This window comes from Chrysemys picta, chromosome 15, assembly GCF_011386835.1.
Source record: "Chrysemys picta bellii isolate R12L10 chromosome 15, ASM1138683v2, whole genome shotgun sequence".
Classification (NCBI taxonomy): Eukaryota; Metazoa; Chordata; order Testudines; family Emydidae; genus Chrysemys; species Chrysemys picta.
Genome location: NC_088805.1, coordinates 17,116,760 through 17,130,517, shown reverse-complemented (window position 1 = coordinate 17,130,517; position 13,758 = coordinate 17,116,760). Strand labels below are relative to the sequence as shown.

At 38.2% G+C, this 13,758-nt stretch overlaps 1 protein-coding gene across 5 annotated transcripts in view; it reads right to left on the bottom strand.

Moving 5' to 3' along the window:
* LOC101939207 (septin-2) overlaps positions 1 to 13,758 on the bottom strand; it is a 109,930-nt gene that overhangs the window by 48,951 nt on the left and 47,221 nt on the right. For 3 of the 5 annotated variants that reach the window (XM_065567979.1, XM_005281109.5, XM_065567980.1), the window contains exons 2-5: positions 5,909 to 5,960; positions 3,606 to 3,705; positions 1,172 to 1,258; positions 337 to 460 (exon numbers count right to left, since the gene is read on the bottom strand). In XM_065567979.1, coding sequence (XP_065424051.1) covers positions 337 to 460; positions 1,172 to 1,258; positions 3,606 to 3,705; positions 5,909 to 5,935 — 338 coding nt within the window. In that variant the 5' untranslated portion in view covers positions 5,936 to 5,960. Of the gene's footprint in view, positions 1 to 336; positions 461 to 1,171; positions 1,259 to 3,605; positions 3,706 to 5,908; positions 5,961 to 6,317; positions 6,374 to 6,745; positions 6,843 to 13,758 lie in introns of those variants that run through there. The other 2 variants (XM_065567981.1, XM_065567978.1) reach the window with 2 other exon arrangements.

Sequence of the window (13,758 nt, the reverse complement as noted above, 5' to 3'; positions counted from 1 at the left end):
TACTATGAAAAAGAACAAAGTATGAGAACTTTACGGACTATTTTTATAAATGTTTTCTTTCCAGATAAATATGGACAGGGGTAGGACGACACTTGATCCCAAGATAACAATACATTGCTATTAAAAAAAATTAATAACGAAGTGGTTGCTTCCCCCTTTGCATGTCACAAAATACAGGAACAGTACACAATGTTCTCCGAAGACCACTCCCATCCACTGAATCACCAAAGTACATATAAAAAAGGACAGAACAAAACACTAGGATTAACAAATACATATAACATCATAAGCAGAGATAGATTTAAAGATTCGTCCTGGTGGCTAAAACAGACATACCAGTCCTGGCTGTTAATGGCATCGCCATATCCTGGTGTATCAACTACTGTTAAACGGAGTTTCACCCCTCGCTCCTCAATCTCTACTGTAGAAGCTTCGATTTGGACTGTTCTCTCTATTTTCTCTGTAACAAAATAATGTTTTAAACATTAGTATTTCTCTAGTCCAACCCCACAGATGCCCATGTACCAGATTGGTTACAACACACTTTAAATAAGTTACACCTCCACCACTATGTAATGCAGAATCCTTCAGAAAAACATGTCAAATAAACTAATACAAGTGTAAGCACAATCTATGATTAACTGAAATACCCAGAATATAATGAGTGGAGAAACAGTGGTATGTCACATGTAATGATGCTGTGATGATCATTTTTTAATGTACTATTTTGTTAACTTTCAGAAGTGTGCTAGGTTCTTTACCGACAGGGAGTTCCTCGTCCTAAAGAGTTTATAATCTAGCTTTTACACATGACCACTGCACAGTAACAATCAACTGGAGGAAGTGGGGATTACAGTAAGATCACAACGTCAGTTTAGGCATATAGAAATCTTATGGAGCTTGGGGGGATTTTTTATACTCATTGGAGTAACAGCAGAAGTGAGTTTGTAGGAGGAAGACATCAAACCTTAACTTATGAGAACAGAGGGGCTTAACCAACAGTGATTGGGAGTGCTGTTCCATGCATCAATGGTATGGAAGAAAAATGAATGGCTGAAGTCATTGTCAGAATGGAGGAATAATGGTGGGGAGGATGTGAAAGGAAACAAGGTTGGAGGTGTGCGCTTGGACTGAATGATGTAGGGACTTAAATAAGAACAGTCAAATTTACCTGCAGCTCCAGGAATGTAACGTTCTGGATAAAGATCAGTCAGGAATAAACTGTTAATTAAGGTGGATTTTCCCAAACCAGATTCTCCTGCAAACAAAATCATTTCAAGTAATTAAATACCTTCATCTTCCTTAGCAGCCTCCCTGTAACCCCACAAATCTATGTAGTGGAGTAAAAATAATTTGTTCAGCCAGGGTCCACCCTATCTTTTAAGATAAAAATATCAGAGGCTTGGCTAAGCAATGCTAAAGGAAACAGAAAAAACAAATCTTTGGTGCTTGCTTACATATATGAACGCATGAAAATTCTAAACGTAATCTATTAGATTTAACAGTGCAAGCAAAAAGGTCACAACTGCAAAGATCACATATATACAAATACCCACTTTACACCACAGTACTTCCAAGTCTTGAATTAAAACAGTTGCAAAGTATTCAAACATTTTCTTTTTTACTTATGAAATCAGAAGCCATAACATTTGAGTTCACGTTTTTGTAAGTTTTAAGGTTTTCTTAAGCTAGAGATGCAAATCAGAACTTTATTTTTCAAACCGCTGTAGCACATCAATGTAGACACTACATTACGCTGATGGGAGTGGTTTGCCCGTCAGCGTAGGTAATCCACCTCCCAAAGAGGTGGTAGCTAGTCGATGTAAGAATTCTTCCATCATCCTAGCACTATTTACACCGAGGATTAGGTTGGCTTAACTACACCACTCAGGGGAGGAGACGGGATTTTTCAATCCTTGAGCCATGTAGCTAAGACAACTGAATTTTTAGTGTAGACCAGGCCCAGGTTAAGCACAACTGGCAACCATCTTTAGCATCCTTGCATTCAGATTACATTTATTCTACATAGCAAAAACTAAAGCAGGGATCAGCAACCTTTGGCACGCAGTCTGCCAGGGTGCTTACCCTGGCGGGCCGGGCCAGTTTGTTTACCTGCCGCGTCCGCAGGTTCGGCCAATCGCAGCTCCCACTGGCCGCAGTTCGCCGCTCCAGGCCAATGGGGGGCAGCGTGCCAAAGGTTGCTGATCCCTGAACTAAAGAAAGCAAGAGAGAATCTTTTAATCTTCACTTAGAAAGTTTTATAATTCTAAAAGTTTACAATCACTTTAACTTACCTGAAACACCCTAAAACTAGCATGTGGCGTTTACAAGTTCATCTTTGCTACATAAATTGTTTCAGGAAGCTAAACTGATCTGCAATGATCACGTATATTATATGCCAGTAAACATTTAACATTTAAGAAAAAGAAAACCCTAATATAAGCTGTCTACGCTACTGTTGATGTTGCTACCTAGTTTTAGATGGGCAACTCTTGTACTTGTCATCAAGAACTACAGGACATAAGTAGTTCTACAGTGATCAACAACCACAAGTAGGAGACAACTGCTGAAACTAATTTCTTGTATAATCTTTGGTCAATGCTACAGCTGTCAGCACACAGGCTGTTTAAGACGTTACATATGGTTCTTCGTGATAAAGATGTGATTTCCTTTCTCCTACTAATTTCTCAATAATATGTAATATTAAGGCAAGTATCTCAAAAAGCTTCTTAACAAAAGGAGAGTAATTTGGGTTTTATAAAAGCAATTGTAGGGTTTTTGCTTAACTAAAAGGTGAAAATACCAATATAACTCAACAAGCCAATTACTTTGCACTTAAAAGTTCCTCCTAGTTAGACAACACCAATTTCATATGGGGAAATTTAATCAGAGACATTACCCTTAACGTCACACAGTGAGTCAGCGCGGAAACAGTAGAAGAGCTAGGAATAGAATCCCCATTTCATCAGCGAGACACCACTGTGCACGCACTGTGCACGCATTTTCAGACACGGAAACAGGTCAAAGAGCGGTTAAGTCACTACCTCTAACGTCAGACAATGAGTTGGGGGTAGAAACACTAGAAGAGGCAGGAATAGAAACCTGAACCCTTGGCTCTGAGCCATGCTCTAACCACTAGAGAATGCTCCCTCTAAACAACTTCACAAAATAGGCAGGATTTAATTTGATAGAATACACTAGTTTGTCTTTGTTCTTCAGTACACCAAATACAATAGCTAATTAAGAACAGGTGCATACTTAGGGCTTGTCTAAATGAACAGTTAGTGCACAGCAAGCTGGGGTGTAAATCTACCCCCACACTATCTTGCCACATGTTAAGTGTCAGTGTGGACCCTGCTGACTGGTTCTAGCAGTTCCTTAGTGTGCTCTGATCTACCTGGCTTTGAAACAGAGTAAATCAAAGCACACCAAGAAACTGTTAGTACGAGTCGGCAGGGTCCACATGGCCACTTAGTGAGTGGCAAGCTTTACTGTGAGGTAGATTTACACCTCAGCTTGTGGCAAACAAGATGTTGCTGTAGACAAGCCCCTAATGTGCAAGACAAAATATTTTAACACTCAAGCAATTAAAGAAAACCACCTACCAACCACCATTAGAGTGAATTCAAAGCCCTTCTTTACAGACTTCCTGTGGACCTGGTTGGGCAGATTAGCAAATCCCACATAGCCTGCTGAGTCAGAAAACTGAAAAGAAAAACAAAATTGAATACAAGTGAACTAAAACAAGTAAAAATATACAAATAAACTGCACGAAGATAGAGAATCCACCAGTTACCTGGCAGCATAGCAAGACAGCCCTGGGAAAACTCATCCCAACCCTTCCTTCCCCAAGCAGTCTTTGAGAGAAGTAAAGATTCCATAGGTATTGCGGAACATACTTGAGCTAAAGGCTCTTCTTGGACAACATTGACCGTACGCCCGCAAGAAAACGTTGCCATTAACACAAGACCACAATCAGCGGCGCCAACTTTCTCCGGCGCCGGTGGGTGCCCGCGCCTCCCTGCCCCAACTCCGCCCCCATTCCAACCCCATCCCTAAAATCCCCGCCCTAACTCCGCCCCCTCCCTGACCCTATTGGATACCTTCCCCAAATCCCGGCCCCGCCTCTTCCCCCAGCGCGTGGCGTTCCCCCTCCTCCCCCCCTCATGCACCCCCTGCTGGCCAAGCATGGCTCTGCTAAGGCCTACTGCAGTATCCCCTTCACTTCAAGCCCCTTTAAAAACCCACAGTGCCCAGATATTCAAAACATTCCCTTTCTGGGATCCAGTGTACTAGGTCCCGAACAAAGTCAATCAAAATAGATCTCCAGTTTCAGCTGGGCCCAGACCCTTCTTCCTGAGGGTCAGTCCTCCCTTTAAAGTGCATTTCTTTCACCCCAGTCCCAAACTGGGCACAGCCCTTCCTACCTGAGGGTCTGTCTTCCTGATTTCCCAGCATCTCTTGCCTGGAGTTTTTTGTTTTCTCCATAGGCCCTCCCCCTTCTGACTCGAAGGCCCCTGAAGGGCCCTTAATTCCCCACAATGCCTACAAGCATCTGCCAAACCAACCAGCAGCTGTCTCACCCTGTAGAAGGCTCGGGTACCTGCCCTTAAGCTCAATTTCGCAGCAGGCAATCAGTCCAAGTACATTGGACCCTGCTCCTTTTTTTTTTGCAGGAGCAATCACTGTGTGGCAATGACAGAGTTAAAGCTGACTTTTTCAGTGAGGTACGTTAAAAAGTTAATGAAAGATTTAAATCACAAGCAATCTTAAAATCACTGATATTTACAAATTGAAAAGATATTAGAAAGAGGTTCTCCTGATATAGGCTAAATATAGTGAATTTCAGCACCTAAGAATGCCTGTGTACACACGCAGAGGAAAAACACTTCTGTAAATACGTGTAGAAACACAAGCAGACTCAGTAGTAATGCTCAGAGTATGAATTTATCATCACCTCACAAGATGCAACTACGGTCACATAAGTGAACAAGTTAGTAATATAGTTGAACATAAAGCTCCAAAGTTCACAGTGCTAAACCTTTGAAACAAAAGTAAGAGATAGAAATGTACCTGAAAACGTATCTGATAGATTTGGGCCATAAAAATGGCCGTCCACTTCACCGTGTTATAAACTGACCCAATATCTATTATAGGCCTAAACAAGAATTGCAGCCACTTGAATTCTGGGCCCTCTGAGCTTATTGATAGCAACAAATTTTTATTCAAGACAGACACAGGAGTTTAACATGAAAGATAGATTTTTAATAAAATGATACACTGCGAATACTCCTGAACTAAAATCACTCATCAAAGGGCAATTATTTTACTTGCAGACAAGCCTTTTACAACTCACCCAGATGAGAAAATCTTAAATTGTAACTTATACCCAATTAAGAATTTTGCATGAAGTACAGACATCAGTCCCTCTGCATAAATACAAGAATACCAGATAAAGGAAGTCTGGCTAACCTATTGAAACTATATTACTCGGGTTACATACAAGTTAATTTTTCAGTACAAGTCAAATTTAAGAAATACAGAATCATAGACTTTAAGGTCAGAAGGGACCATTATGGTCATCTAGTCTGACCTCCTGCACAATGCAGGCCACAGAATCTCAACCACCCACTCCTGTATCAGACCTGTGTCTGAGCCATTGAAGTCCTCAAATCATGGTTTAAAGACTTCAAGGTGCAGAGAATCTTCCAGCAAATGACCCGTGCCCCACACTGCAGAGGAAGGCGAAAAAAACCCCAGGGCTTCTGCCAATCTGCCCTGGAGGAAAATATATATTTGAGCTAATAAATTTAGTTGGAATGTTTAACTACTTCAGTGAAAACATGAGTATTTTCAAAAGTTCAACAGAATTATATACCACATTTGCATTACGCAAGCATCTCTTTACCTTTACTTTTTCACCTGACTGAGACATGTTCCGTCACTGCAAGTTTCAGAACCTAGAAAACAAGACCTCTGTTAGCAGTACTATAGATTAGATTCATCACAAGTTTAAGCACATGACCAAGAATGGATACCCATCACATATTTATTATAATATGCCAAAGGGAAATTAACATGGTTTTCCTCAACATACAGGGAGCAGTCTAGTAATGAATTATTCTGCATTTGATTCTGTAGATTTAGTCAGTTAGTAGCTGCAATAAGTTTACTAAGTGAAACTATTCAAATAACGGGGTTAAAGTAATCACAAAACAAAATTGTTCACTTTAAATGTTATAAATAAGCAATTGTAAATTAAGATTTGAACACACTATATTTTTTAAACCTAGTTAATTAGAACCCTGTATCCTTACATTACTTTTGCTTCCTTAAGTAGGGGACAGATGCATCTTACTGAATCCGAGGATGTACAGTGCCAGTGATGTAATTTTTAGTTTGTTTTGGTTCAACAGTTTGCTAATAATGCCTTGACACTCCCATATACTTTCCCCGCCATGAATCATTTCCTCCCCTTTTTCTTCTCACAGCTGAAAAATGCCTTCCCCACCTCACAGGAGTAGTTTACATATAGCCAAATGGATTTTAGTGAACCTTCCATTACAAAATTCCCAAACTTCTCCTATGTGCTCTCAGATGAGAAGTTTCTCTAGAAAACCAAAATACCCACAGACTTTGAGGGTGACAGAAGTGACTGAAAATGGTATTCTAGATGTAAATGTCATCTCTAAACACTAACACCACACTGAATGTGAGAGAAGCCTGGCATTTGGCTAATACCCACTGGAAATGAAAATTCATCACAATGTTAACGCATATCTGCATTTCAACACCAGTTAGCTATCTGGAAGAGATATATATTTCGGTAGCCTCACACATCTGCACATTTGAAAAATACTAGCTGTGCTATATAGACGAACAGTCCATTCTATTCAGAACAGCTACATAACACTGAAAGGAAATGGAGAAGGGGAAGGAATACTTCACAGCTTGACTTGTTGACAACACAGCTCTTGGCTGAGAAAGGGGGGAAGTGACCTATGCAGACACCTGTGCACTCAGAAAACAGATGCTTCCCTGTTGCTTAGCAGTAGCCACTCTAGCCAGCAGGATGTGGCACAAGTATTAAATGCAACTGCTCAGCCAAATCCTAGTATAAAAACTTGGTCATTTAGCTCTGCAGATACAAAGTCGGTAAACTCCAAGTTAACAGTAACTGCAACTTGGAGTTTAGAGGAAAATGTATTCACAACCGGTGTAGTTTTTAGTTTGACCAGAAGTTTCAAATTCCCTGCTGGCTGCATACTAAACTTTAGGCAAGGTCAACTCAGCGTCTTCCCTCCTCCGCCAACCTCCTTATGTATCCAGTTCCTTTGTCTGGCGCAGCCATTGGTTAAGAAATATTAGTCTTGTTTCTGTGACTCTTCTGAGTGTCTCTAACTAGGCATTCCCCACATTGTGATTCCCAAGTTGGTTTAAGTATGATTTTGTAGCAGTGGAGTTTGTTTTTATGACCCAAAACACAAGGAGTTGGGTTTCCAGCCAGCCAATATTATGGATCCGCAAAGATGGCATAGATAAAGATTTCATTCCCTAGTCACAACTTAACCTACCGATGCAACTCACTGCTTGCCCAAGTTTTGTTTCTATATCTGGAAATAAATTTTTAAATTTAAATTTTTAAATTAATGGAGATATCCTATCTCCTAGAACTGGAAGGGACCTTGAAAGGTCATTGAGTCCAGCCCTCTGCCTTCACTAGCAGGACCAAGTACTGATTTTTGCCCCAGATCCCTAAGTGGCCTCAAGGATTGAACTCACAACCCTGGGTTTAGCAGGCCAATGCTCAAATCACTGAGCTATCCCTCCTCCCCGAAATGTCTGTTGTCACCTTTCCCTAGAAACTAACAACATAATTCATAATGAAAGAGCACTAGAACACCACCACTGTTACAAGTGACATTTTAGTACTAGCCAAAATTACTAGGTTGGAAAATAGATGAGCTAAAATTATTAAGCTCCACTGCATGTGTACATCTGGCTCACAGAAACTAGCTTCTCACAGAACAAGGTTTACAATAAATAATAATCTTCTTAAAGAAGAGAACATGGTGGCATTTTTCTTTTTCTGCCTTTCCCCAATCCTCTGAAATTTTAACTCTCTACACAGGGAGTCTGGATGTCTCCGGGGATTGGTAATAGGACAGTGAGCGTATTACCTCTTGGTTGTCAGTTCAAACCCAACCTAACTTTATAGTGACTGAAAGGCTCAGGAAGAATGACACTACAGTAGAACCTCAGAGTTACGAACTGACCAGTCAATAACACACCTCATTTGGAACCAGAAGTACACAATCAGGCAGCAGCAGAGACAAGAAATAAAGAAAATACAGTACACTGCTGTGTTAAATGTAAACTACTAAAAAAAGGGAAAGTTTTTTAAAAAGATTTGACAAGGCAAGGATACTGTTTCTGTACTTGTTTCATTTAAATTAAGATGGTTAAAAGCAGCATTTTTCTTCTGCACAGTAAAGTTTCAAAGCTGTATTAAGTCAATGTTCAGTTGTAAACTTTTGAAGGAACAACCATAACGTTTTGTTCAAAGTTAGGAACAACCTCTACTACCGAGGTATTCGTAACTGAGGTTATACTGTATGTGAATTGAGTTGGTGGTTTCAGTTCCATTCTTAGGGGCCAAACACCCATGTCTCAAAAGCTAGCTAAGTAGAAGTCTAAGCAGAGAAGTCTGGGCTGAATAGGAATGAAGACAGAACACCCTCTATCCCTTCACACTTTGAAATGATCGCTCCAGATAACGACTGACTCTGAGGTCTACTATACTCTACCTAACTGTACATTAAAAACAATCTCTGGGGCTGTTGAATAGGCAAGCCCCTTTCACCCGCACTAAAATTCCCTTAATTACTTTTTAAGTTTTAATCTGGAGATACCCATGTCAGTCACTGCAGTTCATAAACAGTACATTGTATACTTCTGAGTGAATATTCCTATAGCTTACAATTTTTGTTCCCATTTACACTGAAGACAATTCTTGTAATACACGGTAAGCACAATTTCCCAAAAGAAGTGCTGCAGTTCTGAAGCAAAGCTACCTTAGCTATTCAAATTACTGATATGTTTGTACTTTCCATTAGATCCTATTATACGACTAACATTTGCCTTGCACCCTACTCTGATCAAAAGTTCATAATATCCAAGGCTGTGAAAGAGCAACTGCTGATCACATCTTAAGAGTTTGCTTAACAGTCTTGGTAACACTAGTATCTAGTTAGTTACTTTGTCTAGTATTTTGCTATACTAGCATATGAAAGAAGGAATAATAAAACAAGTTCTATTCCTTATCACATGTGTAATTCTTCAACAATGGTTTATCATGGTTTATATTATGCAACATAAGATGAATACTTTTGCAATGAAGAATGTTTCATGAACAATTTGGATTTCAGTTATAAACCAATGACTTTACAAAACTTATTAAAGCCAAGTGATTTAAAAGAATCCCTTAATATGCCCACAAAATAACTTTAAAGTTGTTTGCTTTTGGGTAATTTGTTTCATATGACTAACATATTAAAGGTCCCTAACATTCTATCCACATTGCCACTGAGGTATTGTCATTTAAAATACTATTTTATCATATTAAAAAAAAAATCACTCCAGACATATTTCTAGGAAATTATTACTCTACAAAGGTTAAAGTAATTTCAGCTTTTGACCTTGTGGATCATAACATTGCCTGAATGGTATGGTCATCTAGAAATTAATTCAATCCAATGACAATTAGCTGAACATCAATAGGCTTTCAGAAATATTATTGGTCCCTTTGCCCCATTACTGCAAAGCAAAACTAAAAAGAAGCCAGTTTAAAACTGTTTGAACATTAAGTTAATAGTAACAAAAACTAGAGAGAAGAATGGATTAGGAGAAAGTCTTTCATGTTTCTTTATAGCACCAAATCACAGTAGTACTGAAGCACTGTGTCAGAATAGATTAGTTATAAAGACGGGACAGACTGTAATAGTAATGACTAACAAACTACTATTATCTGCATGCATTCAGCTGAGTCACACAATAAAATATGACGAAAAGTTTGATCAAGTGGGAAACCATGCCATGTATAGAAACACTACAGTATGAACTTTCACCAACACTTGGTAATAAAATTAGTGAAAATAATTTTAATTCAAAGCAAACAGATCATATTATGGCAGAAGGCATACCAAGACCCACCTCAAGTGTCAGAAGACAAGTAAAGCAACAAGTACAAAATGCTTCACACAATGAAGGAAATTATAAAGATAAGTACACTCGAATTAATAAGACACATTAAGCAGTCAGTCAAACTGACTCCTGCTTTTACATTTTTTACCCTTCTAGCACAACAGAAATTTAAAACAATTTAATTTCATTTACAAGGTTTCATTTTACAAATGTAAGATGGGCTTTTGAAAGTAATTTTCTCTGTGCATAGGCATACTGAGCTATATTACATAAATAAGTGTACTTTCGCTCAGCAAGTATGCTTTCTGAACTGCATGTTCTGTACTAATGCATATTTCCGATCTCACAGGAATCCCATCTTAAACAGTTCTCTGTGCTAGAGTCCAAGGACCAGACAAATACTAATTTCAGTTACAGCCTGTACTTGTGCAAACACAGACGACACAAGCATGTCACCCTACCATCTTCTACCATGAAAAAAACCATCCAGTGAGGCAGAGAGGAAGGAAACCAGGTCATTTCCTTTGTTCCTTTCAGGATGTAAGAAGTAAACTGTTACCAATAGGCAGTATGGGATTTTCCTAATGGTAACGAGAAAAAAAATGCTATGGAAAATTTACAAGGAAGGCTTCTATACAGGATTATAAATAATATTTTAAACAATTCTTGAGTGACAGCAATAACCAATTTTTTATACAGATCCAGGAGAAGTGAAAACTGTGGTAGGGGTATGTATGCTGGACTTGGGCTTATCAGCACTATGTGATCACATATGCTCCCAATCTTCAAGAGTGTGGACCACCAGTAAGCCAACAAGAACATTTGAACTAAATACCGCGAATGATTTCTCTGTTATCATAATGGCCTGTGACAAATGAAGTCCAATCCAGCTTCTCAAGCATGTCATAAGGAAGACTAACATAAAACTGTTTAGAACACTTCTTCCATACCAAGAAATATGGGAGTTTGGTGGAGAAGAGTATTACATTCTTCTCCAGACATACTCTTAAGATGGGTAGGGTGGGGGAGTATCAAAGTACAGAGAATTTTTAATTCTAGGCCAATCCTAGTAGGGGAAGGCAATAGCTGCCTCCATAGCAAAAGGCCGGCTATGCTGCTGATTTATTCAGAACGGAAATAGCTGTCACTGATTGAACGTGTAAAATAACATTTTTCATGGCTCAGAGTAATGCAGAAGTGCATTGACTTCCTTCTCTCCAGAAACTAAGCAGGTCACTTCTATCAACCTAGAATGCAGGGATTTAACCGTTGTTTCCAAAAACAAACCTGCTACTGCTACAGCATTGGCAGGCAGGCCAAGTCAAGAAAAATCAACAGTTTAATACCTTGTATTCAGTGTTATCAACCTTTCTGATATAATTGTATGGCTTCTATTATTTAACAGAGGAAATGCAATGTCCTTAATTTATTTTCTCATTTATAAAAAAGGCTTATGTGCACACACACACGCACATTTTAGATGCAGATCAGTTTAAATAAAAATATCAGTTAGTTCAAGATCTCATAGGTACTGTACTGGAACATAAGGAAATAAGGAAAGATGGGCCAAATAGGATGAAGAGATTTAAAAACTCATTGATATAATTTATAAAAACAGTGTATACATACTGTAATTCAATATATAAAGCTTCACTGTTGCTCTAGTCCCTTATCTACTGTACTTATCACCCTCATTACTTAAGAAATTTGTAACATCAACAATTCTATTTACCGTTAAAGACAAGAAAGCTTTTAGTCAATAAATTTGTATTAAATATTAGTGACTTGGAAAAGTTAATGAAGAAAGCTTAGATGTTTTTTGACTATTCAATTGACAGATACATCTTAGAAAGTGGATGTTTGTTCAGAAACCTTTCAACATATTTCACCAAGTTATTTTCAGTTGGGAAATAAGTTTCCCTTCTCCTCACACAATCTGCCTTACTTCACTTACACATAAATCACACCACACACTCCAGCAATGATGCAATTCTGGTGTTACATTACAAAACACTGGTGAAAAGTTGTCATGGGTCTGGCATCTTTCCACAGTACCACAGAGGTGCTTAGTTCTCTCTTCTCTTTTCTGCAGGTATGAATTCCATTATATCACATAATGAAATATACCGCACTCACAGTGTGAAGTTAAAGTTGACCAGTTTTATGTCCAAGGGCAATTTTTTTTTAAATATTTTATTTCAATGAAGAACACTAAACCCACCTAAAAAAATACTCTAAATTACAAACACATTGGATCAAAAAGCAGAAAGTTTAAAATTAGCAGAAAATTTACATTTTAACAGAGAGTATTGTTACTGTAGTATTTACATTGATTATGAATACCAGAAAACAATCTTGCCTGAGCTACACTAGAACAGAATGGGTTTGATCCTACCAATACTTACTAGCCATACCACTTATACAAGTAGCCATTTCACTGAAGCTAACAATATGACTTGCAGTAATAAGTACTACACATGGTGGTAGGCATTTCCACTGCCAGGACCCATTTATTTATATGGTCATTATTCAACACTTTCTCCATGTGGATTTAAGACTAATAATTCCATTATATTAAAAATGTAAAGCTCTGATTTTTAGAACAGCATATATAAATAATGTACGAACAAATCTAAAGTTCTGACCCTACCCACTTTTTTATTTTATTTTAAATCCAGTTTTATCTTCTCTTAATATTATTTGTACAGCACCAACAGTACTCTAGACACTTTCTTGCCATCATTTCAACATACAGTCATTGAGAAATAAGTCTAACAGAGCTGGTTATCTAACTCAAAGACAATGCATATTAGTCATTAATGTAGCAATCGTGTTTCCTTCCTAAGCAAGCAACTACTGGTAACATTTTCAAAGAGTTATTGTATTGTGAAAACATATCTTAAAGTGGTCTTGTAGAAGTTTGATTACCCATTTATCAAAAGAAAAATAATTTTTGATGGAAAATAATGAATTATATTTTATTCATTATAAGTCATCATAATACAGGGCAGGTGAGCAGATACTGTGCATGGGCTGCTAAAGGTTAGTGACAATTCTGCAAGACAGCTTTAAAGGGAGTGGGGAAAAAAGGCAAAAGACCACATTGTATTGTTCCATACAAGAGAATCTGCAGCCACAAAAATAAAAATGGTCTGAAGAGGAGTGCAAATATTAATTTAATTGCCATGATACTGTTTAGATTCCCTCCTATATGCTGAGAAATAATCTAAGACATATACAATAATTTAAAAACGCATGTATCATCAGCTACCAAATCAAGTACTATGTCTTATTGTCCAGCTGTGGAATCTACATTTCAACTTCCACATCCCCATTTTCCCTTGATTCTAACCTCAGATTATGCTTGATGCTGCAATTTTGAAAGCATTTTAGGAATGCAAAATGGATTTGGAACTTCTTGGCTCCATCCACACCCAGCACTTCTGATTAAACTATGCAGTACAAAGCCCAACAGCAACAGCTGGGTCTTAGTCCCTTTCTAAAAAGATCTACCCGTTCCTTGTTTGTTTGTTTAAATGTATTTTGTATATCTGT